Consider the following 27727-nt stretch of genomic DNA (forward strand, 5'->3'; position numbering starts at 1 on the left):
GGTACATCTTAGGTGCTTGTTGCACTGATGGCAGAAAGTTGTAAAGCCTGTGTTGGCCCTATGTAGATGAAAAGATTCCATATGGAGGCCCCCCAGACACTTAGGCCGCCTGCCCGAAACACACAACCCGCTAAGCTTTCTGGCCCTGCGATGGGGCAGACGTTGTCTTTGGTGACAATGAATTCACCCGACTAGCTTTTAGTTTACTTTCTGTTGAACCCTGGACACTTTCTCAGCGGTCGTGCACATCTCTCCGTGGCCGGTTTCAATATAGGCCCAAACGCGACACTCACAGCGCTAGAACGGGGCCCGTGGTCGCGGAGACCGGTAACGCCGGGGCAAACGCCAGAGTGAACACTCCCACCCTGACAAAAAAGAAGCTTAACGATAGGCACGAATACCATGTCTATGGAGAATATAAGGAGATTTGGTGGGTATCCCCCCAATTCGAGTAAAAGGGGGGGGGGCACATTACCTCGCATGTAGCCACGATAATCACCGCGCTAGAACGGGGCCCGTGGTCACGGAGACCGACGAACGCCAGGACAAAGCCTGAGAGAACACTCGCACCCTGACACGACGAAGCTAAAGATAATCGCGGATACCCTATCCATGGGGAACAGAAGAAGATTTGTTGGCTATACACTAATTTAAGTAATAGTAATGGAGGGAAGAAGCAGAGCCTTCCTAGTGATTGACACCTCGCACAGGCACGCAGATGAGACCTAACCCTCCGGTATCTAGTAAAACATTCTACTGAATGCTGCGCATTCCTATACTTGAATCTCGAAGCCAAATTCTGGCTGCAAGGAGCTCGCATTACGACCTCAAACTGATGAAAGGCTGAGGGGCCCGACGAGGTTAGGACTTGTGACCTCGAGGTATACCACGTGAAACACCACATCATACAGGACCCCTGGTCCACTACCCATCAATGTGTAGGTAACTTGCAACACAGACTCCCTTCCCACCACATGCAATTACGTGGAGGAACTCTATATTACGGAAACCAGTGCAACCTAACATTAATTACGCGTAGAATTTGGACTCGCAACATCTGATTGTCCCTACAGATCTAGGCCGTAAACAAACATCACGAGAGTGCACCCCTCCCTTCACATAAGCACCTACAAGGATAGCTCCTGACTTGATGCCTCATGTATCATGTACCACGAACCTGCTGATGTAGAAAGGGATCTGACAGCGCCGCATAACGCACATGAAACGGATGTACCCCTGGACCTAACGTCGGGCGTGGCTGCCCAACCCAAGCAACACCGCATGCCCCGTGGACCATGGCATAATGGTACACCGTCCCATAATTAAATAAGGACGCTAATAATCAAACCAGCACACGCAATTGGAACCAAAATAAGGTTGCGGCCGAACGGCATATCTCACGCAGGAATATGCGTCGCCGCATGTAAGATCGAATGTGCCTGGAGGTACTATTGTCGAAGACACTACCTACTTCCGCTATAACGAACCCTTAAGCATGCTGGCACAGGCAACAACTTCGCGCACGCAAATACATACAATCTTGCAGCCATCGAACAAAACTGCACAAGGCACTCAATTGGGCCTAAGATACCCTGGCCCCATGAATACTATACCCCCTTGTATCAAGAACGCCGTAACCCAATCACGCGCAAAATAGGCTTACCTGTCGCGCTGAAATGTACTCCCATAGCACATACACTAAGCATGGAAGCAATGCTCACGTCAGCCGGATGACTGGTACTATGTACACGCGCCACCACACGCCCTGAGGCAGGCGCATGGGGGGGGGGGGGGGGGGTGTGAACGCATCTGCAAATATTAGAACCCAGGATGCCACTCCGGCCTAAGTAAAAGCCTCGTACCTTACACAAAGTCCCTCACACCCCCGACTCCATCTTAAGTCTGCCCCCCACGCTTTGCTGATACATACCTCACGCAACCGTTTGTTGCAGGACACCGCGCAGCCCGAGGAGGGCGGCAACAAGGGGGGGGGTGCGAGTTGGGCCTGCACGGGAGGAAACAACACAATTCATAAGATGCCACTTGCCACAGTGCATCAAACACACGATTGGGCCTCGGGGTAATATGGCCCCACGATACCACACACACATCGTAAATACGACCGCCATGTAGTAAACCATGCTCAACATATGCTTACCCATCTTGCAGAAATTACCATGCCACACGTAAATTAGAAAAAGACACACAAATGGGCCTCGAGTTACTATGGCCCAAAGACACTGTACTCCAATTTTCAATACGGTCATACCCCAAATTTACGCGCGAAATGGGCAGAACCCTCACGCTCAATATCTAATGCCCCGTACATCCTCGATAACTACGGTCACAATCAACAAATTTGTGCACGTACTGTCTGTCCCTCGCACTGCATTACGCATCTGTACAACTTAACGAGAACAAGACACTCAATTGGGGGGCTGTTTGTGCGATGCTGGCGAGCCAACACGTGAATATCCTGGCAAGGCAAGAGTACGAAAAAAAAAAACCATTAATCGTCGCAAAACGGCCTGTGGCGTACCACATTGCAACCAACGCACCAAAGCTGAGCATAATTGCCGCCGGCCACGTGGGGCTGTGTGCACGACTGACACCACAATGCATCCCCATGGCGGGAAGGGTCAAAAATGGCAGGCCACATAGTCATGAGGCCCCGCACACGAAGATAGCCCCGCCGACATAGAGCAATACGACACGGAATAAGCGTTATGCCTAAATTAATCGTACTCGGAACCTCCGCACTAAGCAAAATTCTAAACCTAATGCCCAATGAAAGACATGTCCGCCCCGTACACACTCCTACATAGACTGATTCAAACATGGAAACATCGGCAGCAAATTACTAATGCACGGTAACCTCCGCACTAGCATGGCCTATACAGATTGCGACCTTCCCCACAGACCCGCACCAAACCGGCCCAATTGAAACACATTTCGAGCGAGGGGAACGTTAGCCTAACATAGCAGCTCTCGATGATTTATGAAAACTCGGCAACCCTCAATCACTGAAGCACGTCCTACATCACAACTTCCCCCAACGCAGGGTCCAGCTCACGTAGCAACGGTCAGCCACACTAGAATTGGCCTGACTTAACCCAAAGCCATGTGCTCAGCCGATCCGATTGGAGTCACAGAATGGACGCCGAAACACGCAAGCCTCTGTAACGATGAAACTGGAACTCAGCCTGGCTGAAATAGGCCTGCCCGATAAGTAAACTATCTGCCGGTTCATGCGCGCGTGTTTGTTTATCACCGACCCTCAGAAAGCAAGCCATATACGCAGACTGCCTAGGGCTTCTAAACGATCGTCCGTGAAGCTATGGCCACCCCGACGCCGGAGATACACAAAAGTCACGAAACCTTTCGTAAAAACGGGACTCGGTATAGCGATTACCGCGGGGCCCGACAAGTACAGGCCGGGCCCACACTGACCGGAGGACAAAGACCGGAACGGACAACCGGACGTCCCCCCCCACAGCAGCCCGCTCTAGCGGGCCGCCTCGCCAGGCTCACACCTCCAAGGAGGGAGCAGGCGGCTACGATAAGGGGGGGGAGAGGGTAGGCCCAAGGCCTCGCTCACCTCAACACGACGAGATTGTCCCAAAAGAGTGTCCCGCAAGATCGTACGGCGTCCGGGCGGCAAAGAGGCTTAGGATAGGGGCACCACAGCATAAGTACCCCAGAAGCCCCTCCCCGCCGCCCGGACGAGATTCTCGGCAGGCCGCCTCCTCCAACCGGTGAGGCGGATGTGCCGGACAGGCAAGTGGGGGCGGGACCGCCCTCCTTGACTAGGTACCCGCCCTCTTGATGGCCACTGCGTGGCCTCGGGCAGGCGCAGAGTACCCAGCACCGCGCAGCAGAATGCATCACCGCGAGGGGGCCTGGGACTGGACCACAGCCCCTCCCACTACCCCACACGCCTTCGGCCCACTCCTCTGTTGTGAACATTTTAGATACAACGTGTACCAGTATTCCACTAGATTATATTTTTTGTATCACAATGGGAGGAGAAAGGACTTGGTCAATCTCGCAGTAATTCGAATTTACAGGTCTAGCAGCGCGCACTCAACCAGCTAAGCTATTTTACAGGCGCCAACGAGGAGTCTAGTTAAGATGTCAAAGTTACACCCTGGAACAAGTGCCTGTTCTGGGTCTGGTCAGTGCACGGAAAGTACTGTCGCAGTACAGGGGTTCCTATATGTAAATGTCCATTTATAGTTCTTTATGATGTGCATACATACATTCGGTCTCCAAACATCACAGATCATATACGAGGGAATAATACGCAAATTAGCGCTTTTTCTAATTTTGGCGTGCGGACCAGGCCCCAGTCAGTGCTTCGAGCCCACCGCCATTTACTAAATATTTAATATCTACAAAACACATGGAGAGCTTCGTCTGAAACGTGACGCGAGGCAGGCATCTCCGTTTCACTGCCCCCTCAACACTGTCTCGGGCTAATGATGCCCGCTGGGAGGGGGCTCATGTGCGCCCCGCATCTCAGCAGGGTCCTGGGGCCTCCCCGGCTGCTGCAGCCTCGGTGGCCAGAGGAGAGACAGCAAATACATCTTTATCTCCAGGTCAGAGTACACCTAGGACTAGGAGCCACCAACCACCCGCGGGTGCCCCCCCCGATAGCCGCCGCCCGATGCAACATACTCATGTCACTCCAACACCCCACCAAAGTGAATGGGACTGAAGGCTAGGGCAAGGGTCATTTATAAGATAAAGGGCCCAAATAGGTACTAGGAAGCGATCCCACACCCTCCCCGGCTGTCCCTCCTTCTTCCTGTCTAGGCCCCTTGTGCTCACCCCGCTGGGTGCAGCTCTTACGTTCCCCGGCGGCGGCGCTCGGGAGAGGCCGGGGCTCGCAGACGTCTTGTTGTAGTCTCAGGGGGGCCCGGTGTTCCTCTTGGGCCCCGGCAGAACTCTGGGCCGCTGACAGTCCCTTCTGCCACCGTCAATGCCCGCACACAAACAGGGCTCTCCGCGCCTGCGCAATCCCACTAGTGGCGCTCTGGGAAGTGTAGTCCGATGGCTCCACTGCCATCGTTTGGCAAAAGAACTGTCATATAGTTACTGCTTTTTTATATACTGTGTTAAGTTAGCATGAGTTTATTAAATGTTTAAACAACATATTTTCCTTCGGCTTCAGTTTGCACACGACACATAATTGTTATTGTAGCTTTCAACCTAGACGAAAGATGTGATTTATTTGAAAATAATATGTTATTGCTCTGATATCAGCTGTGCCTGGTACACTTGGTGCACTGTCTGCACACTGAGTGCTGAACCATCTCAGAATAACCTAACACAAGGTTGCTGGGAGGCCTGATCCTCGCACCACATTTTTTTTTGTTTTTTTGTTTTTTGAAAATCTGTTTATTAGCATAGTGGTTCGAGCAACACTACAGAATTATCAGTAGAGTCCAGACATAACACAAATACAGTTGCTGCCAGCATTGGGCTCTAAGCGGGTTTAAGATAGAGTTACTGAGAATGCAAAAACACACTTGATGATGCTTCGCATGCAGAGAGCAGGCAGCAGATGATTTGATCCTCTCCTCCTGACATTTAGAGGTATGGGCCCGCCCTGCTAAAACCCAAATGAGACCTTCTTAGATATAATATAGTATGCTAATTAGGGAATGCGAGAAATAGGTGTTATTAATTTCTATTGATTTTAGCATTATAATATGCTATCACTGTTTGCTTATTATGGACTAGTAACTATGCTGATAACTCTGATTCTTATAATATGTCTTTTTGTATTATATAAGATACTGCGTTTGAGAACCTTGCATTGAATAATAAATATTTCAAAAGTGCACGTGTCCTCTGTTACTCCACGTTCTGGTTTGAAATGATTATAGAGCGAAAGAGTGTTCATGTGTTCCACGATACCTGAGGTAACCTAAGTTCATGTTCTGGTTTGTCTAAGTCATTGGGAGTTTGTTATGACCAATGAGACACTGTAGCTTGTTCGGTAAGGGGATTTTGGATACTGAGGTGAGTTTTGGGTCACCCTAATTCACTGAGGTTCCTGATCTCTATGCACAGTTCTGTAAGAGAACGAAATCCCTGCTACATGGCACCCATACGTTGTTGGCCTTATATCATGACACTCGAGTAGTATATCATTCAAACATTAACCCCTTCATTCCCGTTTCCGGAAAAACCTACCTATTTTTGAAATAGGTCTTTTCAAGCTTGAATCTATCTAAAACGGTTTCCTTGAATTACTACCCAGTTGTGCTACAAAGTAATCTTTGTTTTTTCACGTTCCTGTGCAGTCATGGCACAAGCCGTGGACATCCCGCAGCATAGTCGCATTGCGGTGCATGATCATTTGCGGGCTTATGATGTTCCTTTGGATGGCTTGGCTGTGGTTCTGGTGGTGAGTGCGGAACATGCTTACCCATACGAACTGTTTTATTCGTGGGTGACGTTTCCGGCGGTGGACGCATATTCTGGTGTGTTCCACTCATACACTGCCTCACCTGTACCTGCTGAGTATGCTCCGTACAGAGCACAGGAAGTTCCTATTGATGTTTGGCAGCATGGAGTTTGGTTTGGTGGCGCCCTACCCCATTCTTTAACTGCTCCGAGATTAGGTCCTTTGTCCATTCCGGGCGCAAATTGGCCTGCTTTGGCTGGATTTACTCCTCACCCTAATCACAGCAATTGTAACTTAGGTGAACTTAGGCGACTCCATGTTGTCGCTATTGCCGTGATTAGAGCGCTTGTACATTACACAAGTCGTAATGTTCAAGGTGCAGCCCCTGGAGGTGCGAATCTTCCGGCAGGGCAGGCTGGTTTGAAAATCAGTCCTGTCATGGTGAATTCCGTAATGGGCAAGAAGCCCCAGGATAAGGATGATTTTCCTTTCTGGCTTGCCGAGAAATTTGACCAGCTGGAAGCGGTATTTCCGAGTACGACTCCTGGTGAAAAGCACCGCATTCTAACGCTTAGCTTGCCGAAGGATTTGGCCCCTGAGCTTGTTGACTGTGAATCCTGGGGTAAGACTTTTGCAGCGGTCTATTCAAGGTGTTTTGGCACCCCGTCTATGTCCAATCTGTCTACGGTCCTTAATCGTGTTCAAGATGATCACGGACCGGAGTCTGCAGTTGAATTGGGTATGCGCCTGTGTGGCACCTTTAATGTGGTTTGCGATCTAATCCTTGCGAATGTCAAGGGGGATGCAGTGAACTTTCAGGTGGCTAACGCGTTAAAGGCGATTCCTGATCCCGAGAAACCCCGACAGTTGGCGAAGATAATTGTGGCGGCTTATAAAACGGTTGGCCGCAATGCCAAGGGTCTTAAGCCTTTTTCTGATAAAGAGAAAAAGCAGCCCCAGGGACAGACTTCGGCAGCGGCGGTTCAGCCCAATTCCAATAAGAAACAAAATTGGCCTAAAAAACAGAAACCGGGTAAGCAACAGCAACAACAGGCTCAGACATCTCGCCCTGCGTCTCCGTTGCCTGCGCAGTCGGAACGTGTTTATGATTTGCGCGACCGCGCGATGATTAAATCTCCTGATCGGTTTCAGGCTTCTGACCAACGCTCTCCTCGTTCCTTTCAGGACTCATCGGCTCCGTCAACTGGTGGTGGAGGGGGCGGCAGGGGCCGGGGTGGCCAGCAAGGACTTGGTCAGCCCCGCCCGCGCAATGGTGCAGACAAGCAGGAGGGCTCTACGCCTCAGAGACCGCAGTTTGCCAAGAAGAAAGTCGCAGCCTTAACGGCGCATCGATATGCCCCAGATTGTGAGAACGCGGCTTCGGAATCTGACGTGGGCTCTGACCTTGCTGGACAGCGCGGCGGAGATTACCATAGTGAGAGAGGCCCTCCGTCCACTACTGAAGGTGACAGCGACTGACACTTATGTTGTGATTGAAACAGCTGATACAAGAGTTGCTCCCCCTGATAGACTATTTGAAATTGTCCTGTTAATTGAAGGTGACATACAGCGTACCGTAAAAGGGGTATTTTGGGAAAATCTTTTGTCTACGTATGACATTTTGCTTTCGGAAGCTGACTGGCCCCCACCTTTTGTTATTGCAGCTGCGCGATGGGAGGAGGTGATCCTCCCCAGTTTCGCGAACACTGTTTCGAGAGTGGAAGCGCTGCACTTTGCAGAAGAGTGGGCTCTGGCGCTTGCACCGGCTGTGTACCGCAATCAATGTGGCTGGGATAAATTGTCCCCAAGCCACGAGATTCCTTTACAGTCTCAGCCGCAGCCTCAACCTCAATATCCCATCCGACGTGAAGCAAAAGCTTCAGTCGCGGCTATCCTTGAACAATTGGAATATCAAGGTGTAATTGAAACGTGTGTCACCGATGAATAACCCCCTCTTCACTGTGAACAAGCCGGACGGTTCATATCGTTTGGTTTTGGATTACCGGCATTTAAACTCGCATTGCCGTTACTGTGCAGTACAGAATACTCACGGCTCTGCCCTTGTAAATAGTCTTGAGCGTAAGCGGTTCAAGACCACGCATGACATTTCCAATGGTTTTTATGCCCATACATTGGACAGTCTAAGTTCCCAATGGACTTCATTCACATGCGGCGGTGTCCAAAAAATGTTTCGGCTTCTCCCAATGGGCTATAAGAATAGTCCTGGAGTTTTTTCCGCCCGCATTGTCTCTCTGTTGGAGAGAATCGACCCGGATGCTTGTTCGTATGTGGATGACATTTATCTCACAGACGACTAGCTTTGGGAGCATCTGTGTCGAGTGAACAGTATTATTTGTAACTTTGCAGACATGGGTTACAAGTTTAACTTTGCAAAGTCGCACATTGCAGAGTATACAGTGTTGTTTCTAGGCTATGAACTAAACAATGAAGGAAAAGGATTGGCTCCTCACTTCCTGTAGAAATGCGCACAGTTGCGCGCTCCGACAACACTGAAAAAATTATAGTCTTTACTGGGCTTCTTAAATTTTGGGAGAACATACATTCCGGAATATGCCCAGCATATCAAGTCTTTGTATGCTTTGATACAACCATCTTTTTCCAAATCATGCTGGCTGCCTGAGCATTCAGCTATTCTGCAGTCTTTGCAAGCTGATTTGCTCGCTTCTAAATATTTACAAACTCGTGATAACCAGACCAACCTTGTGATAAGAATTGTCCCTGGGACGGTAGGTTTCACGTACCTAACTTTTAATGAAGGAGATACAGTACCTATAGCTTACAAGTCACACTTGTACACTTCGGCTGAAATGCGTTTTTCCTCTGTGGAGAAAGTTTTAACGGATGTGCAGATGGCAATTCTCAAGGAACGTGCCCTGTCACAGGGAAAACGCATGTTGGTTGTTACCCCGTGTCCTGCCCTGGAGGCAGTTACGAAAGCCATTGTACCAAATTCCAAAGCTTTGCACCCTCGGTGGATACAATGGGCTGCTTCCTTGACATCCCAAGATGTCACGTTTATTTTTGACGCCACTTTACGGTCGCAGGAGTACTTGCAGTATGAATTTGTTCATCCGGCTCCTTTAGCAATGCGGCCGTTGGAGGATTTCCATTGCATCATTTACACTGATGGTTCGGCGCAGGTTGCGCATGGCTCTAAACATGCCTACGTTTCCGCATGCGCCATTGTGGTCGGTGCTATGGTGAACGATGAGTTCAAGTCCAGTGTCGTGCACACGCAGACACTTGGGGACTGCACTGCACAATTAGCTGAGCTTCGTGCTCTGATGCTTGCATTGGAGTACGCAGATCCTTTAGTGACGACTTTAATCGTAAGTGACTCTTACTACTGTGTCCAGTCTTACAATGAGAACTTGTTCTTTTGGATTCAGAATGAATTTCGTGATTGCAAAGGTAGCACAATAAAACATAAAATGATCTGGGTCCGAGTGGCGGAACTTAAAGAAAAGTTACCACTCGTGTTTGTGATTCATACTCTTGGCCACCAGCGTGTGGGAGTCCACGCTGTTGGTAATTCGCTTGCTGATGAAGCGGCGAAGTCAGCAGTATCAAAATACTTAGTTGCAGCAGTTACACGGTCCAAAAGTAAAATAGATGAATACATCTTGGCGGCTGTTGCTGCCACTGAGAAGGGAGGTAAATATCCTGCGGGGTTCCCTTCGTAGTACACATACCACTTAAGTCCCGATAAGGTTCCTTATGTGAAAATTCCTGAAGTTGGCGAACGCTTAATTCCCAACTCGGATCGCAGAGCTACTTTGATTACAGCGGCGCATGGAGGTGTGGCGTCTGCGCATGCGGGCGTCTCAGCCACTGTAAATCAGCTACAACAGAGGTTCTGGTGGCGGGGACTGTACAAACAGACGCGCGATTATGTCCTTCAATGTGACATTTGCCAGCAGATTAAACCTTCAACTGCTGCACGTCCGCCTCAGACACAGTTGTACATATCTAATAAACCGCTAGGTTGTGTTTATCTAGATCACTGCGGTCCTTTTTCTTCTGATACTGCGTATAAGTACATCTTAGTAGCAGTTGATTCATGCACACGCTTTGTGTGGGTATGGCCCCATCGCAGCGCTGATTCACGGACTGTCATTAAGGATTTGCGTGTCTTTGTAGGGATTTTTGCCTGTGGTACCTTCCATTCAGATCAGGGTCCGGCTTTCGCCTCTAAGGCGTATAAGGATGCTATGGTTTCATTGGGGGTCCAAGTCAAGTTTTCGTCTCCGTACAGACCTGAGGGTAACAGTGTAGTGGAACAAATGAACCGTGACTTAAAGCAATCTTTGACAGCTCGAGTTATAGGCACTGGCAGAAACTGGTTGGCCCATCTCAATGGCATGCAGCGTGCGCTTAATAATCTCCCTAGAAGGTCTCTGGGTGGGCGGACCCCATACGAAATGCTCTTTGGTATCAAGATGTATGTCCCTGACCTCGATGGGCAAGACTGCAAGGCCCAGGCCGCGACCTTTGACGTAGATGAACATTGCAATGTTTTACAGGATCTACAAAAGACCAGAGACAGTCTAGCTAAGGAACATTTGCCCTCCACCTCGGATGATGCGTTGCAGATACCGGTAGTTGGCTGGCTACCCCAAGTTGGATAACTGGTTCGAGAGAAGATCGATAACAAGAAAGAATTTGGTCCTTCATATCGTGCACCGGTTCAAGTTCTTGGAGTGAAGGGCATGAGAACAGTCATATTACCACCACTTCCAGGTCGTAAGGAAAACAGGTTTATCTCAATTGACAATGTCAAGACACACAGGGTGGCCGATTCTTCATAGCATAACACCGGCGGTATCCTGTCCTTCCATGGTGAGGCATTCTGTGTTGGCCATTACTTCTGGTGCTGAGCCAGAGGTGACCCTCGAGATGCCCGTTATTTCCAGTCCTTTATTAAATACTTTTCCTGTTAATGACACTGATGAGCTGAACTATACCTATCCAACTGATTTATCAATGCCGGATTTGCAGACCCGTTTGGCCACACAATCCAGTGTGATCTATTCCTTCATACCAGCTCTTGTTGGTTGTAAAAATAATTACAAAGTGTATCTGCTTTATTGCTAATTTCTTTCCCTTTTTCTTAACTCCTTTGGGTACTAAACTCATTCTCTACTTTTTGAAAATTCACTGTTTTACACTGCACATGTTTAAACTGTTCTGTTTGTTTTTGAATTATCTTGTCATTTATGCTTGAATGTCTTTTTTCTCAGTTTGTAATTCATTTGTATGGCGATTAGTCCATCAATTTTGGTGTAAATATGTATTGTTGATAACTGTCTTTGTGTGTCTTCTCATTCATGATTTTTGACAAACTTTGATTAACTGATAAAAAGTGTTGGTATAATAAAGATACCCAGTTGATTACGACAATTTGCGTGTTCAACTCTCCTCAAGTGTGGATTCTAATGTAGGTGTTGAGGCATTCTTTTGGTGTGTCAGCTCCATTAAGAGGCAGCTCCAGTACATTTCTGAAAAAATACACTTATTTTACAGACTTTAATCAATCAAATCCTGAGTCATTTTATTTCAAAATGACACAAAATTCCATGTCCAAAGTTAGACTTACCGATACAAAATTGCTGTATTCGAAGTCCTTTCTAGACAAGTTAGCTGTAGATGGCTATGAGCTATGGAAGGAAACAATTGACCTTAAATCGGTTTGGGGTACCAAAGATTGGCAGGTACAAGGCACTGAGGCTTTGCACCTTGCATGTCTCATCCCGAATCACATGTTGTTTCTAAATTCAACTATTTCCAAAAACATGCTTTGGATTGGCTACTTCAAAAAAATTAAATACACCAACTATCCCCGAATTGGAAGAATATTCAGGTTGGGGTAATTATACTGAATTATCCATTCGTGAGTTACAAACTCTATTGCAAAATTCATCCTTTAATGTGTCCAGTTTGGATCCAACGGGTTGGCTGATGTGGCATAGAAGCTCTGATTCTTGCCAACGTCGTTTTCTGGGTTTGACTGAAGGGTTTACACAAGTCAGGCCTGATCCCCGTTTTGAAACTGACCATACCGTCACAACTTACTCTGTGGGCAAACTTTGTCAGAATTGGTTACAACATTCCACGTTAGCTGCAGTTAAACTACATCTGTCTCAGTTAAATGATAATGTGGATTTAAATGATTTTATAAAAGGCCCGGCTAATGGTAGATCTAAACGGTGCATTTATGCGATTTACAATGAAATTTGGAAATTTTCGCAAATTGAGGCTGCTTAGCGCCTAAGGGCTATTGACCAAGCAAAGTTGGAAAAAGTGCTTGCAGTTGTCGATAACAGTATTAATATGCTTTCTTCACGAATTTACACGTTGAATAATATTGTTTCTTCTGTAGTTGACATTGTGAATGATGAGGTGTCTGTAATTTACCATGGTCAAAATCAATTGCGTTCTGTTATGCAGTTTGCATGGACACTACAGACTCTTAAGGCGGGTCGCGTGCCCTGGAGTTACATGAACATATCCTCCCTCTTTGCCCCATTTAATTTGACTGACAAGCAGCGCATGCTTTCAATGCGGGATGCATCATTTTCTATGTTACGTATTGAAAAGTTAGAAACTTTACCCTTTTCTGTAGCTGAAGCCACTGCTGCAACATGGCTAATCCATGGATTAATTACATTACCATTTGCTTTGTACAAATTCACTAATTGTATGCAGTATACTGCAATAGGGCGATATGAACCACTAGGCAGCGCATTCCTCCATGAGGCATGGTCTCTACCATACACTTACAGATGTCTAAAAGATGGAAAGGAAGTGAATCTTAATGGTGAAGAATGCACGCAGTCGCCTGACCGTTCATTAATATGCAGACACAGCCAGTTACAAGGTTCTTGTAATCAGGACCGGCCTAATTTAGCCTGTGTTTTGAAAGGCACACCAGTACCAGCGATTGTTCCCACATTTACATTATTGACAAATGGTAGTTATTTACTTTTAAATAACGAAGAATGTTGTGGGTTAATGGTCGGTATCGCTTATGTGGGTACTGTATCAGAACGTGTGGTGTTTTACAAAAATGTACTATATCCTCCCACACATGGGAATTCAGATGTTTCCATCTGGCCGCGCATCCCAACCTTGAAAGCGGAGTTCAATGGTATGAGTAGAATAAGAGCCCTTTTGTCTCAAAGGGAAGTGGCCCTGAGCTCGGCTCGTGAAACTTATGTCCTTCACATAGCTAACACACGCACCGAGGTGCAGGCACTTTTAAATACTGACTTGCCGTTTCATTTCTGCGAATTAGTTCATCAAATCTTTAATGCCTCCTCCTCTGGCTTAGCTCATTTTTTTAAATTAGTTAGCAGTGGTCTCGTGACTACCTTTGAAAAAGTTTTTGGTGTCATCCCTGCGTTCTTCCATTCTATACTTTCAAGTTTGTTCGGCGGATTCCCTGTTTTGCTGGCTTTGGCTGCAGGCATTTTGATAATATTTTGCTTCCTAAAACATGGATGCCTGTCCTGCGCAAGAAGCCGCTCAGCTCCTTCTGACACTGTTTCGTAACCGGATACTTGATTACTATGGCACCCTGCCGCTTGCGACTTTAAGCAAGGCATTTGGATTATCGTTTCGATTTTCCTATTTCACATGTGTCCAGCCTGTGTTTCATTGCCTGAGCTTCAATTTCGACTGGGCCATTGATTGGTGTCTCTGCTTGCCGATATCTCCTGACGTCGATTTTAATCACCTGATGGGCCCCGTAGTTGCTCACGAGTTGGTTTGTTCTGGCGAAAGGATTATGGCCTTGGCAGCGATGCATGGACTAATGGGTCAGTGGGACATACCCGCAGCGGCGCATGAGTTTCTGGCACACAGTGTTCTTGAGAACCCACAGAGTTGTCCTTTGATGCTGCTAGAGAATCCAGTGCTGGAGGAGCACGTATGTTCTTTCCCATTGCTTAATTGGATGGCTGAACTTTTTTCGGATGATAACAGTGATTTCATGTTGGAGGCTGTTGCTGCCTATTTTGCATATTCGGTCCAATCATGAGATGCCTTGGAGACTTTCATTATTATGGCACATGACTTTTCGGTATTTTTGAAAAGTGCCTTTTTTCTTACGAACGTTTGACTTTATATGATCCAGGCCTATAATTATATAATTGGCCTCGAGTTGAAGACTTTTTATTGCATTTTGGTTGGCCACTATAGGCATTCGTACATATTTTTTATGTAGTTTTTTATATACATTTACATACATTTAGCTTGGCTCAATATTGTTGAACTCTGCTTTCATGTTATGCCTTTATTTTAGTATTGGCTTGTTTTTTGACCGTCCTCGGAACATTGGGGGGGGGGGTGTCATATAGTTACTGCTTTTCTATATACTGTGTTAAGTGAGCATGAGATTATTAAATGTTTAAACAACATATTTTCCTTCGGCTTCAGTTTGCACACGACACACAATTGTTATTGTAGCTTTCAACCTAGACGAAAGATGTGATTTATTTGAGAATAATATGTTATTGCTCTGATATCAGTCGTTCCTGGTACACTTGGTACACTGTCTGCACACTGAGTGCTGAACCATCTAAGAATAACCTAACACAAGGTTGCTGGGAGGCCTGATCCTCGCACCACATTAGACATAACGCAAATACAGTTGCTGCCAACATTGGGCTCTAAGCGGGTTTAAGATAGTTACTGAGAATGCAAAAACACACTTGATGATGCATCGCATGCAGAGAGCAGGCAGCAGATGATGTGATCCTCTCCTCCTGACATTGAGGTATGGGCCCGCCCTGCTAAAACCCAAATGAGACCTTCTTAGATATAATATAGTATGCTAATTAGGGAGTGCGAGAAATAGGTGTTATTAATTTCTATTGATTTTAGCATTATAATATGCTATCACCGTTTGCTTATTATGGACTAGTAACTATGATGATAACTCTGATTCTTATAATATGTATTTTTGTATTATATAAGATACTGCGTTTGAGAACCTTGCATTGAATAATAAATATTTCAAAAGTGCACGTGTCCTCTGTTACTCCACGTACTGGTTTGAAATGATTATAGAGCGAAAGAGTGTTCATGTGTTCCACGATACCTGAGGTAACCTAAGTTCATGTTCTGGTTTGTCTAAGTCATTGGAAGTTTGTTATGACCAATGAGACACTGTAGCTAGCTCGGTAAGGGGATTTTGGATCCTGAGAAGAGTTTGGGGTCACCCTAATTCACTGAGGTTCCTGATCTCTATGCACAGTTCTGTAAGAGAACGGAATCCCTGCTACAGAACAGTGCAAAGGCGTATAAAAACAAGGCAACTCACCTGTACACTCCGCTCCACACCGGCTCCTGCGTCCTCCTCCTCCGGGGCGGGGGCAGCATGGCGGGCTGCTGGGGAGGGGGGGGGGGGGGTGGCACAGACGGACAAAGAGTCAGCCCGAATAAGCGGGAAGCACTGCTAGAGTTTTCTTCAGGTTAGCCAAGGGTGGGGGTTCGTGAGGGGTCTGTCCACGGCTATAAAAACACAGGGGAGCCCAACGGAGCGCGCGGCCAGCCTGGGACTGTACAAACCAAAAACAAAAACGCTGCCGAAGCTCCGAAAATTTTCGGAATCGGGGGCCTGTTTAGGCGTTCTGAGTGACGGATGACGTCACAGGGCGAAAGAACGCATAAAAAAAGGCCCCCGAATCCGAAAGAGATGGGCTTTATTGGAGTGACTCCTCTCTCCTCCAATGGCTGGCCTCCGTTTAGGAAGCCAGCCAATGGAGGAGAGAGGCGGGTTCAAGCCCCCATACTGAAAGTCACTCCAAATCATTAAATCTCCTCCCAGAGACTGCGCAAGCGCAGCCTTCGGTCCTCGACCTAAAAAATGTCCTAGCCACAGGGCCCCAAACACCAACTGACCCTTAGGATTATAGAGTTAACATGTTCAACGAAGATCAACACTCCAGAACAAAGAACACTTCAGAATAGAATGCATTTGGGTAACCTGTCTCTGCAGAGACAGGTTACACAATAACTACTCCAATCCGATTTTAGCCGTCATTGTATATGTTGATGCTTCAGGGAGGTGTGTGCGTCATGAAGAGTTTCACCACGGTCTTTATGGGTAGCTTTAATTTTCACCACGGTCTTTATGGGTAGCTTTAATATACTCCTTGCTAACTGACCCGGCCGTGTAGCAGCAGTTCAGAATTCTGACATTATCTGTTTGCATGTTGACCACTCTAGAATACTTCATCTCATCAGAATAAAACTAAAATGGGTTTACCCCTAGCAGATTTGCTTGTGGCTTAATGTATGATGTAATACTTCGTTCCAATTATGCTGTCTTTCTCGATCACGTGTATTACTGTTTGGATAACTATATTATGCGAATATCTTCCATGCTTTTGTTGTTACTTGACAAGTGTTATTGAGAATGAAAATAACATAAAAAATATTATAAAATTGTTTTACCTACAGGTTATTTTAACTACCCTCCACATCCCCCAGCACTTACACCAAAAAGCTTCCTCTTAGAGGGAGGTTGAACCCGCCCGGTAGTGTTGGATCCCCCGGGCGAGGACTCAATGATGAAGCAAGCCACAGATTTGCTTGGGCGAGAGTCCTTTTAAAAAATAAATACAATTTTCCGTAGACAGGTGGGAAGTTGGTTCTACCCATATTTTCTGCGGTTGTCATCCGCTCAATAAAATGAGCTATTCCCTGGGACTTAAGGTGTAATTCAAGAAATCTTTTCTCTACCTACCTTCAGGTGAGAGATGAACAGATAGCCACGTTAATCGGACTGCCCCACCAGTCTACCACAGCGCATGTGTGAGGGTCTCTTGAAGTCACTGGCATTGAGTGCCCTCCTGCACAGGTCCGGGGAGTCAATGAGTGGTGCTGTGTCCGGCGCTGTATCTGGGAGAGGTGGACAGACAACCCAACTGATCAGACTTACTTGTCCCCTCTACCACTGCACATATGTAGGGGGAATATGACTCATCACATCGCATAGCAATACCATGCATGCCATTACAACGCGGATATTACGGCCCGATGTCAATTACAAGGACAAACCATTACAACACAAATTTTTACCACGACTATGCCTTTACCACGCATGCCATTACAACGCAATGGCATGCATGGTAAAGGTATTCACATGCTAAACGTTTGCAAGGTAAATGACTCCACCCTACCCTAAACCCTGATGTAGTACCACTGCACGACCCTCCCCCGACCCCCAGTCCTCTCCCTACAATAACACTACACTACCCTGCACGACCCCTTCGACACTTCCCTGAATCCTAAAACACTACCCTACACAAACACCACAACACTACCCTAATCCCTAAAATACTGCCCCCTGCATGACCCTCCCCCTACCCCCAGTACGGCACCCTACACTCAATCACTACCCTGTACGCCCCCCAGACACTACCCTAAAACCTAAAACACTACCCTTCACAAACACCACAAAACTACCCTAAAACGCTACTCCCAGCAAAACCCTACCCCCATTCCGGTCCCTACACACAAACACTACCCTGCATGACCCCTAACACTACCCTGAATCCTAAAAACACTACCCTACACTACACAAACACCACACTAGCCTAAACCCTAAAATACTACCCACAACACGACCCCACCTGTTCCCCCCCCCAGTCCGGTCCCTACACTGAAACACTATCCTGCACACCCCCGACACTACCCTAAAACACTACCCTACACTACAGGAACACCACACTACAACACAACACTACCCTAAACCCTAAAACACTACCCCAGCACGATCCTCCCCTTACCCCCAGTCCGGTCCCTACACTCACACACTACCCTGCATGACCCCTCGAAACTACCCTAAAACACGACCCTACACAAACACCACAACACTACCCTAAAACACTACCCAAGCACGACTCTCCCCCTTCCCCCAGTCTTGTCCCTACACTCAAACACTACCCTGCACGACCCCCGACACTACCCTAAAACCTAAAACACAATCCTACACTGCACAAACATTACAACATTACTTCAACACTACCCTAAACCCTAAAAAAGTAACCCCCATGCGCAATCCCCCTCACCTCTCTCTCCTCGTGGTTCCTCTCTCCTGGTTCCAGCGTCTTCTGGGGCCGGTGTACGTCGTTATGAGGAAACGGAATAGCCTCCGTTTCCTCACAACGATGTGGATAGCCATTACAGCGCATTGGCATGCAATGTAATGACTTGCGGGGTAACAGCCGCGTTGTAATGGCTGTTTACCATGTAAGGGTTACTTGAAGTCATTGCCATCTGGTGCCCTCCTGCCACAGGTCTTGGGAGCCAATGACTGGTGCTGTTTCCAGCGCTGTATTTGGTAGAGCCTAGTTAATCTGACTGATCTCACCTCCTACCAACGAGCATATGTAAAGGTTACTTCAAGTCATTGCCATCAGGTGCCCTCCTGCCACAGGTCCTAGGAGCCAATGAGTGGTGTCTGTCCAGCGCTGTATCTGGGGGAGGTGGACAGACACCCTAGTTAATCTGACTGATCTCACCTTCTACCAACGAGCAGACGCAAAGGTTACTTGAAGTCACACCCTCAGGTGCCCTCCTGCACAGGTACTGGGAGCCCAAGATTCGTGGACAGACAGCCTAATTGATCAGACTTTTCTGTCCTCCTACCACCGCGCATGTGTGAGGAAAGGTCTTTAAGTGGGATGAAAAATCTGGGGGTCTCTCAAAGGGGTTTGGGCAATGTAATTAAGGGCATGGCTTAAAGACACACAAGCTAAAAATCTGTGCTTAGTGTAGTGTGCCGCGCAACTTGTATTTTTCGGTCTCTGTCATTGCATCCAAATATATGATACAACTAGTAACATCATACCTACAACAATCCAGGACTATTGGCTTTGCCAATGGTTGTTAGTTGCATGAGATAAATAAGCAGCAACTACGGCTTGTATATAATATTGAAAAAAAAAGCCTCCACTTAAAACCTTGGTGACACCACGACAATGTTGCTGCTCCTCCTGAGTTTACAAAAGAGAAGGGGAAACCAAAGAGAAAATGATTCTCTTTAAAGGGGTTCCCTTGCCCTACAACCCTCACCAGGCATGACGTCATGCCGTAACTTCTCCACTAGTGAAAAGTGAGCAGTGTGAGTACACGCACATGATGTGCCTGCTGTCACTGAAATCTGGAAAAAACGGACTGCCTGTGCGCGGGCACAAAATAGAGCCCGATAGAGACCCGTTTCGAGGCCTCCTTTAAAAAAATGCCGGTGCTCAGACCCGGCGAGACCCGGTCCACTTAAAGCACTGTGTAAGGGTTACTTGAAGTCACTGCCATCGGGTGCCCTCCTGCCCTGGTACTGGGAGCCAAGGAATGGTGCTGTGTCCAACGCTGTATCTGGGTGAGGTGGACGGAAGCCCAATAGGTTACACTTACCTCATCTCCAACCACCGAGCATGTTTACGGGTTACTTGAAGTCATTGCCATCAGGTGCCCTCACGCACAACTACTGGGAGCCAAGGAGTGGTGCTGTATCTGGAAGAGGTGGACAGACAGCCTAGTTCATCTGGCTGATCTCACCTCCTACCAACGAGCAGACACAAAGGTTACTTGAAGTCACTGCCCTCTGGTGCCCTCCTGCACAGGTACTGGGAGCCCAAGACCTGCTCATTGGTGTCCTGTCCAGCACAGTATTTGGTTCGGGTTAACTGGAGTCAATGACATTGCACGCATGGATGGCCGCTTCCATATCAGATTGTCACTTATCAGTTGTGTGGCAGCGCACGAACTGAACTGTGGACTTTTATAGATAAGCATTTTTACGCTTGACTGTCAGTGATGCTTTACCTCTGAATAATTTACGACCAATATCACCCTTTCTTTCTAATGAAAACTGAAGCATATTGTACATCTTACGGTCCATATCTGTAAGCCACATTTTATATATTTTTTTGTTTTGTGTTGAGACCCCGAATTTCGTTTCAACCTGCATTTTTAGGCCTGATGGCAACCAAGAACTTCTGTTTTGAAAATAAAAATCCTTAAAAGTACATACATGCTTAGTTTGTAAAAACAATAACTGCCAGCGCCCTCATCAATACAATACAATACAATACAATACAATGTTTTATTTGCTTCAGACCTCTATTGAGATCAATAAATACATACACATGAACTCATCCTTGTTAAAGTACAATTTTGGACATCAGATACAGAGAAAAAACAAATCAGTGTAACATATAGAGGTAGGCATTTGAGAAGTCACTACACGCAAAGTGTGCTAATGTTACAAGTGTAGAGGGTACCCGCGGAGCTAAATAAGTTTCCATGCAGCTATTTCACTTTGGTTTTGGGAGACGCATCACTGGTACAAGGAGAGCGGCGCCTACAGCAACCAGGCTGCCGCGGGGCTGAGAACGGACTGCCGCCCCTCCCATGCTCACCTGGAGAACTTCACTGGGGCTAAGCCCGGGCAAAGGGCGGGCCGTCTGTGGCCGTCAGGGGCCAAAGGAGCCTGGGCTGCCCCCCCCCCTCTTTCATTTGGACAGCGGGTCCTATGGACAAAATAAGGTACTTTTTTGCTGCTAGTGGCCCAGGCTGAGTGGTGACTCTTGAGATTGTTTTCTTTATTAACTTACAGTTTATTTGGGGCTTTGCTGAACATCGAGGGGTTGTCCCTTCCCTTACGTTGTACTAAACCATGGGCAAAAGAAAGACAATGGAAGGGGGTGGGACAATTTCAACCAAAAGAGGGAAGAAAGCAAAGAAAGTACTACATGCGGCTAGTAATTGTGTCCTAACACGGATTGAAGCTATTGTAAATGAATGTGAGGAAGTATTAGGGGGGGTAATAACTCAATTGTCCCAGTTGCAGATAACAGTATACTGGATGAAGCGATAGCTAGGGCGCATAGAAGAGTAATCCCTTCAATTTTTAACAAGAAAGCACCTCAAAAACAAATCATCGGCGAAGTCCATAGAGCAGCGGAGGGAGTTCCAGTAACCTCCCCTTCAGTGTAAAATGTCAGTATAAGATCAGGAGACCAGCACAAAGGGATTTTAGAAGAAGATACAACAGCTGTCCAACTATCGTGCTCAAATAGATTCGCAGCGTTAGAATTAATAGAAGAGGGTGGAAGGGATAAGATCTTGAGCATAGAAACCTCTGCAGAATCTCCTGGTAGTACAGTGATATGTAGATCTTCCTCTTGTAATAGTACTCTACTACAAAGAGTAGAACTGCTCGAAAGAGAACTTGCTTATCTGAGAGAGAAGGTGGATGCATTCAGTCATATTCGTAGAGACCTCTCTACCCCCTCAGCATCATTTAATTCTGACCGTGGGTATAATCAGTCTGTTATCCTCACTCTTCCATTACTTCCTATTCCCCGCAGGTTACATGACAGGTCTTTAGTGGGGGTCACTGAGGGGGTAGGGTTGAGGCCAGCATTAGGGCGATAATTGGCTCGAGAATTGACTATTCCAACGTTCTGTATCTCGGCCTGCCAGAATACCTGCTTCAACGGTTACAGGTGGTCCAGAATTCGGCAGCTCGGGCCATCTTTGGACTATCTCGCCGTGCTAGAGCCTCGGGCCTCTTGGAGGCATTGCACTGGCTTCCTGTCCGGAAGCGGATAATGTTTAAGACCTTGACTCTGGCACATAAAGCCCTGCACGCCTCCGGAGCGAAATACCTCCAAAAAAGACTGACCTTTTACCACCCAGCTAGGTCGTTGAGGTCAGAAGCCTTGTTTCTTGCCGTTGTGCCCCGTGTCAAGAGGGCACGCATTGGAGGCCGCTCCTTTAGACTGTTGGCGCCCCAGTTGTGGAATAAGCTACCAGTGGCCCTGCGCAGCACTTCAAACTTGTTGGCTTTTAGGAAGGGGCTCAAAACCTGGCTTTTTACGTCCTAGTTTCCCAGGCTCTGTTGGTTTCTTTTCTGTCTTTTGCTGTTTTTTTTTTTCTTGTTATGTTATAAGATTGGTGTGCAAATTAAAGCGTCGGGACACTCTTTGAGTAGCCGTACGCTATACAAAATACAGTTTAACATAACATAACATAACATATATTCGTGCACAGGCAAAGCCCAATAGGTTTAGATATCCTAGAAACCTAAATTTCCAGTGCGATCAAAGCACACCTGCTAGGACCAAACAGGCTGTATTGGATCGACAACTCACCGAAGCAAGGCATCACAGCAGCGCCCCAATTAGGGAAGACCAGGGTATCCTGTCTAGATCTGGCCCACACATAGGAATAACACCCTTAGAGAAACCCCTTCCCACAATTTACATGACAAAGGTTCCAAAACTCATGAGTTAATTCAAGCAATGAAAGTAGCGAATCACTGCAAAATAAAGTGATACATTGGACAAGATATGTAAGGGGCTGCAGGTCGGTAATAAGGGAGGATATGGCAAAAGTAAGGAGGATTTCGCTGGGTAACTCTCAGACTGACTGTATCGAGATACAGTTATTTAATGATACAATCGCTAAGAACCTGGTATCATTGGAGTTTCGCACCTCGCCCCCCGGGCACTCTTCAATAAAGTTCTGCCACACTCCACTATGGTCATCAGAGGGGGCGGGGAGAGAGTCTGGACTAAGTGCAGTGGATTGACTGAATAAGGTCCGGTCATCAAGACTCTCGCAAGAAAACAGAGAACGGGCTCAGGGAAAATGAGCCTGCCAGTCCTAGTGGGCTAGGGATTGGCAGTGAGGAGGGGGGCTTCACTAATGATGTGCCCACTGGGATTGAGAGAAGCTCTGGAGTTATCAGTTTTCTCTCCTGGAACATAGTAGGTTTACCAAAAAAAATGTTGCTACCAGAGTGGAACGATTTTATTGATAACCAAGACATCTGCTTGTTTCAGGAGACTTGGAGCTTGGTTCCCTTATATAAACCTTGATTTGCCACCTATTCCATTTCAGCTATAAGCCCGGGGAGGGGGCGTCCATCGGGGGGTCTCCTTATTTGGCTAAGAATTTCTTTAAACTGGTCAATTGTTATGCATACCACTCCATCAAACAACATTTAACCTTTGTCAGTGAAAGATCCCCTAAATGGTCCTAATGTGGAGATATTCAATGTGTATGCCAGAGGATCTCCCAGGAATCAGTTATCGGCCACTTTAGCACTTTTAGAATCGGAACTGATAACCCCCTACCCCCCCTCCACACCCCCCCAATTCTGTCATCATTGTGGCAGGGGACTTTAACTGCACATTCGAACCGTTAAGAGGGGAGGATGTGCTGGGAATTGGGGACCAAGACAGTAAATTTGCCATTCCACCGCTCAACCTACCCCCAATCAAGAAGTGGTCACAAAGGGCTATTTAAGTGAATGCTCTAACCATGGAATACAACTTAAGAGCAGTAAATGGAAGGACTCGTTCTGATCCAAATGGAACCAACACATATAATAGGATCAGTTGTCCTTCAAGGATTGATTATATCCTGCTCGATATCATGCTCTGGGGGGACCTCATAGATCTGGAAGTAAAACCAACCCAGGATAGTGACCACAATCCCCTCTGTATGGTATGGTATTAAGAAACAAATGGGCTGTCTCCAAACCCTCTAATTCAGTGAGGTTGACAACAAAAGAGGTAGTCCCTTCCCATTGCAACCGCCGCCTGAAATGGCATAAGGTGGCTCATCAGGAGGACAAATTGAACAGTATAAGTGAGCTCATCGAGCAGAAGTCCAAAGAGCTAGAGTTAATCAGCGTCGCTGCAAAGGCTATAGATAACTCTCCCTTTCCTGAATTGTATCAGAAGACGATAGACTAACTGGGAATGTTTTTTACAATTCCGGACCCTAGCAATCAGAGTACCCAAAAAAAACAACTTCCCAGGCCTTCTAACCTGTGGTACTCAGATGTTTGCAGGGAAAAGAGGCGTAGCCTTTTTGCGGCTCTACAAACCAATAACCCCCCTTTGGTTAGAATAGCGAGGAAAGAGTATGCAAGGGCAGTAGAGCTAAACAAGCGTAATTGGGAAAAACAACATTGGCAGGAACTTAAAGCTGCTTCCCTTTTAAAAGATACTGCAGTGTTCTGGGGAATACTTAACAAAGGTATTCGGAAGGGTTCAGATCCGATCCCAAATCACATCACTGAACACGAATGGCACGCCCATTTTCTCGGCCTCTACTGTGACACTGGAAATAACCTGTTGGGTCACAGTGAAAATAATTCATTAACAACTGGGGGATTTAGAATAGATTACTCTCTAGAGGGCTCCAGCTCAGTTGAACTTTTTGAGTTAATTGAGGTCTCATCTGCAATAGCTGGACTAGCCGTTAGAAAGGCGGCTGGTCCCGACAGCCTCCCGGGTGATCTACTGCTACGGGATGTAAAAATAATGAGCTGATTTTATTTTGCTTGTAATAAATCTGGTAGCGAGAGGCCAACCCGTCCCTGACACTTGGAAGGGCGCAGAGGTAGTTGCAATATACAAAAAGGGCAACAGGGAGGACCCTGCCAACTACAGGACGATTAGTTTAATCAATGTAACACAAAAAGTGGTTGGCAGGGTCCTCCTAATGAGGATAAGGTCATGGATGGATGACGAAAATGTCCTTTTGCACTTCCAGGCTGTGTTTAGAAAGAAAGTAGGTACGATGGACCAAGTATTCAGGTTTTGTATGCTACACTGGAAAGTAGTGACTATTGGGAAAGGTAGTTTATACCTGGCCTTTATAGAACTCAAGATCGCATTCGACCTGGTCCCACGAGCCAAGCTTTGGCAAGTACTGTCTGATCTGGGGATCCCGCCGTTGATTCTCGATTTCACCAAACGTTTCCATGAGGGGAAATATGCCAGAATCAGGTGGGGTTACCAAGGACAGTTAACTGAAGGGGTGTCGGTGAATAGGGGGGTTCACCAGGGTTGTGTATTGGCTCCGACTCTCTTCTCCCTCTTCGTTAACGGGGTGATAAACCATCTGAGAGAGGTTCCAGTAGATGCCCCAACCCTGGCTGAGGAGAAAACCCCCACCCTCCTATTCGCCGATGACACCCTATTGGTGTCAAAGACCCCCAGTGGCTTACAAAAGGTAATAGACAGGTTTAGTCAGTTTTGCGATCTTCGGGATCTATCCATTAATACCAGCAAAACGAAACTGATGACACTTTCTCCATCCAAACGTTTTAATAATAGTATTAATCTAAATGGTGCCCCCTTGGAAGTCGTAGAGTCATTTGACTATTTGGGTATCAGGATGAACAATTTGATGAAAGGGAATACCCATCTGGCCAAAATGCTTCTCAACCACAAGTGGGTGGCAGGAGCAATTTTAAGAGAGCAGCAGCGCTCATCTAGCAGACCAGTAGGCCCGGCCCTCGTGGTCTACGACGGTAAAGCACTGCCCTCAGCACTTTACGGGTCGGAAGTCTGGGTGTTTGAGAATGTAAGCGACCTGGAAAGATCAGAGAATAAGTTCTATAGAGGGTTGGTCTCTCTCCCTCTTTCCACCCCCCTGATACCACTCCGCAAAGACCTTGGGAAGCACTCCATCACAAATATTGTAAGACTAAGATCGTTACTTTTCTGTGTGCGTCTAAGAAGGACCCCCGAACTGGCCAATTACGCCGCTGCACTGAGCGAGATCATTAGCCTAGATACAGGGAACAAGATCAAATGGATCTGCAAATTAAGGCAGCTGGTTACGGGAATTGGGTTTGGAGAAACATGGGCAAGTCAGACCCCACCAATCAAGCAAGTTGTAAAGAAGGCATACTGGGAATGGGTAAAAGGGGAGGAGGCCCGAAAATCCAACTGGGGGAACCTCACAGAACAGTTTCTAGAGCATAAGCTTGATGCCAAATTTGAACACTATCTCGATTACATACAATCTCCACAAGATAGAACGCTTTATATGAAGTTCAGGCTAGGAACTCTCCCCCTCAATGTGATGGTAGCGGGTTGGAGAAATCAGTGTTTAACTTCTGTGAGATGCCCTGGTTGCCAAGTGCCCTCAGAATCCATTCCCCACTTCCTCTTTGCGTGTCCCGCTTATAGGGCTGCCAGGAGGAAATGGCTGAAACCTACTTGCTTGAATTTGGGGTTTACGGATTACAGGGCAGCATTGCGTTTATTCAAAACTAACACTTCTTCCATTGGCACAACTTGTGCGGTAGCTAAATACCTAGGCAGCGCCTGGTGGACACGTACTAAGCTGCTAAAGGCCAGTATGAGCTAGTGTGCCAAAGGCCGAAAACGTTTACTATCTAACTTTCAGCTGATGATGTCTGTTTTTATTGTATATACTGTACTCTTTTTTTTTTTTTTTTATTGGACTTTTTAGACAATTTTTTAATATGCTCAATAGTTGTATGAAACGATGGACTTGTATTGTTAAATCTCCTTTGTTCATGCTTTTATGATATTTTTATATCGAATAAAGTTCATACAACACCAACATATAGTCACATATAAGGGAAGGAAAGAAAGACCCATATCTGAGGCCAGCATTTTTTCCCCCTGGTTTTTTTAAACCACCCTCCCTCACCACCCATGGTGGATCCCCACATAAAAAAAGAAAAAGACCAAAAACGTATTAAACAGCGACTAACACTAACATAGCAAGCTAGGGGTACATCCAATCATATTGGCAATTAATCCTTATTCAACCATTTAGTTAAAGAATCCCAAATCTTTTCACCTTTGGCTCTTGCCCTGCTCCCCCTTCTTCTAAACACAGATATCTCCCAGTTGTATATCAATAATAATTTACTAAACCAGACATTTGTCGAGGGAGGGTTTGGGTCAAGCCAAACCGTAGCCAAACAAAGCGGAAATACCGCCATTGCTATGTACACCATTTTCCAATCTTCTTCTTCCATTTCTTGATTAGAAATCCCTAACATAATATCCTGTGGGGTAAGTGATACGACAAAGCCCAATATGTATTCCAAACACTGTTCAATTTTAACCAACAATTGAGAAAGACCAGGACAGGTGGCAAACATATGAGTGCTATCTGCAGCCAACAACCCGCACCAGTGGCAGTGTATCCCCAAAGCCCCCCCCACCCCTCCATCGGTGGATACACGCCGGATTAATATTTAAATTACACCAAGTCTTAAAGCATTGTACCTGCAAATTGGCAGAGGTATATGTAGTTTGGCTGAACAAAAGGGAGTCTTCACACTCTCCTTGCCCAGCCTGTAAGCTAGTTTTCCATCTCTCAAAGTGTTTGGCCAAGTCATCCCCCACAAAGTGCTTGGCCAAGTCATCCCCCACCACCTGTGCAGCATTCTATTGAAAAAATATTACGATGATGTGCTCTTTTTTAGAACAA

General features: G+C 46.7%; 2 protein-coding genes across 3 annotated transcripts in view; both read left to right on the forward strand.

Annotated features, from left to right (window-relative positions):
• Positions 1–27727, forward strand: part of GRAMD1C (GRAM domain containing 1C) — a 1543720-nt gene that overhangs the window by 384671 nt on the left and 1131322 nt on the right. The gene's annotated exons all lie outside the window — the stretch shown is intronic.
• On the forward strand, positions 12878–13987 carry LOC147698998 (uncharacterized). The gene has a single exon (XM_086933599.1). It carries the CDS (start codon positions 12878–12880, stop codon positions 13985–13987), a length of 1110 nt encoding a protein of 369 aa, XP_086789725.1.

The sequence above is a fragment of the Lissotriton vulgaris genome, chromosome 8 (assembly GCF_964263255.1).
Source record: "Lissotriton vulgaris chromosome 8, aLisVul1.2, whole genome shotgun sequence".
In the NCBI taxonomy this organism is placed as follows: Eukaryota; Metazoa; Chordata; class Amphibia; order Caudata; family Salamandridae; genus Lissotriton; species Lissotriton vulgaris.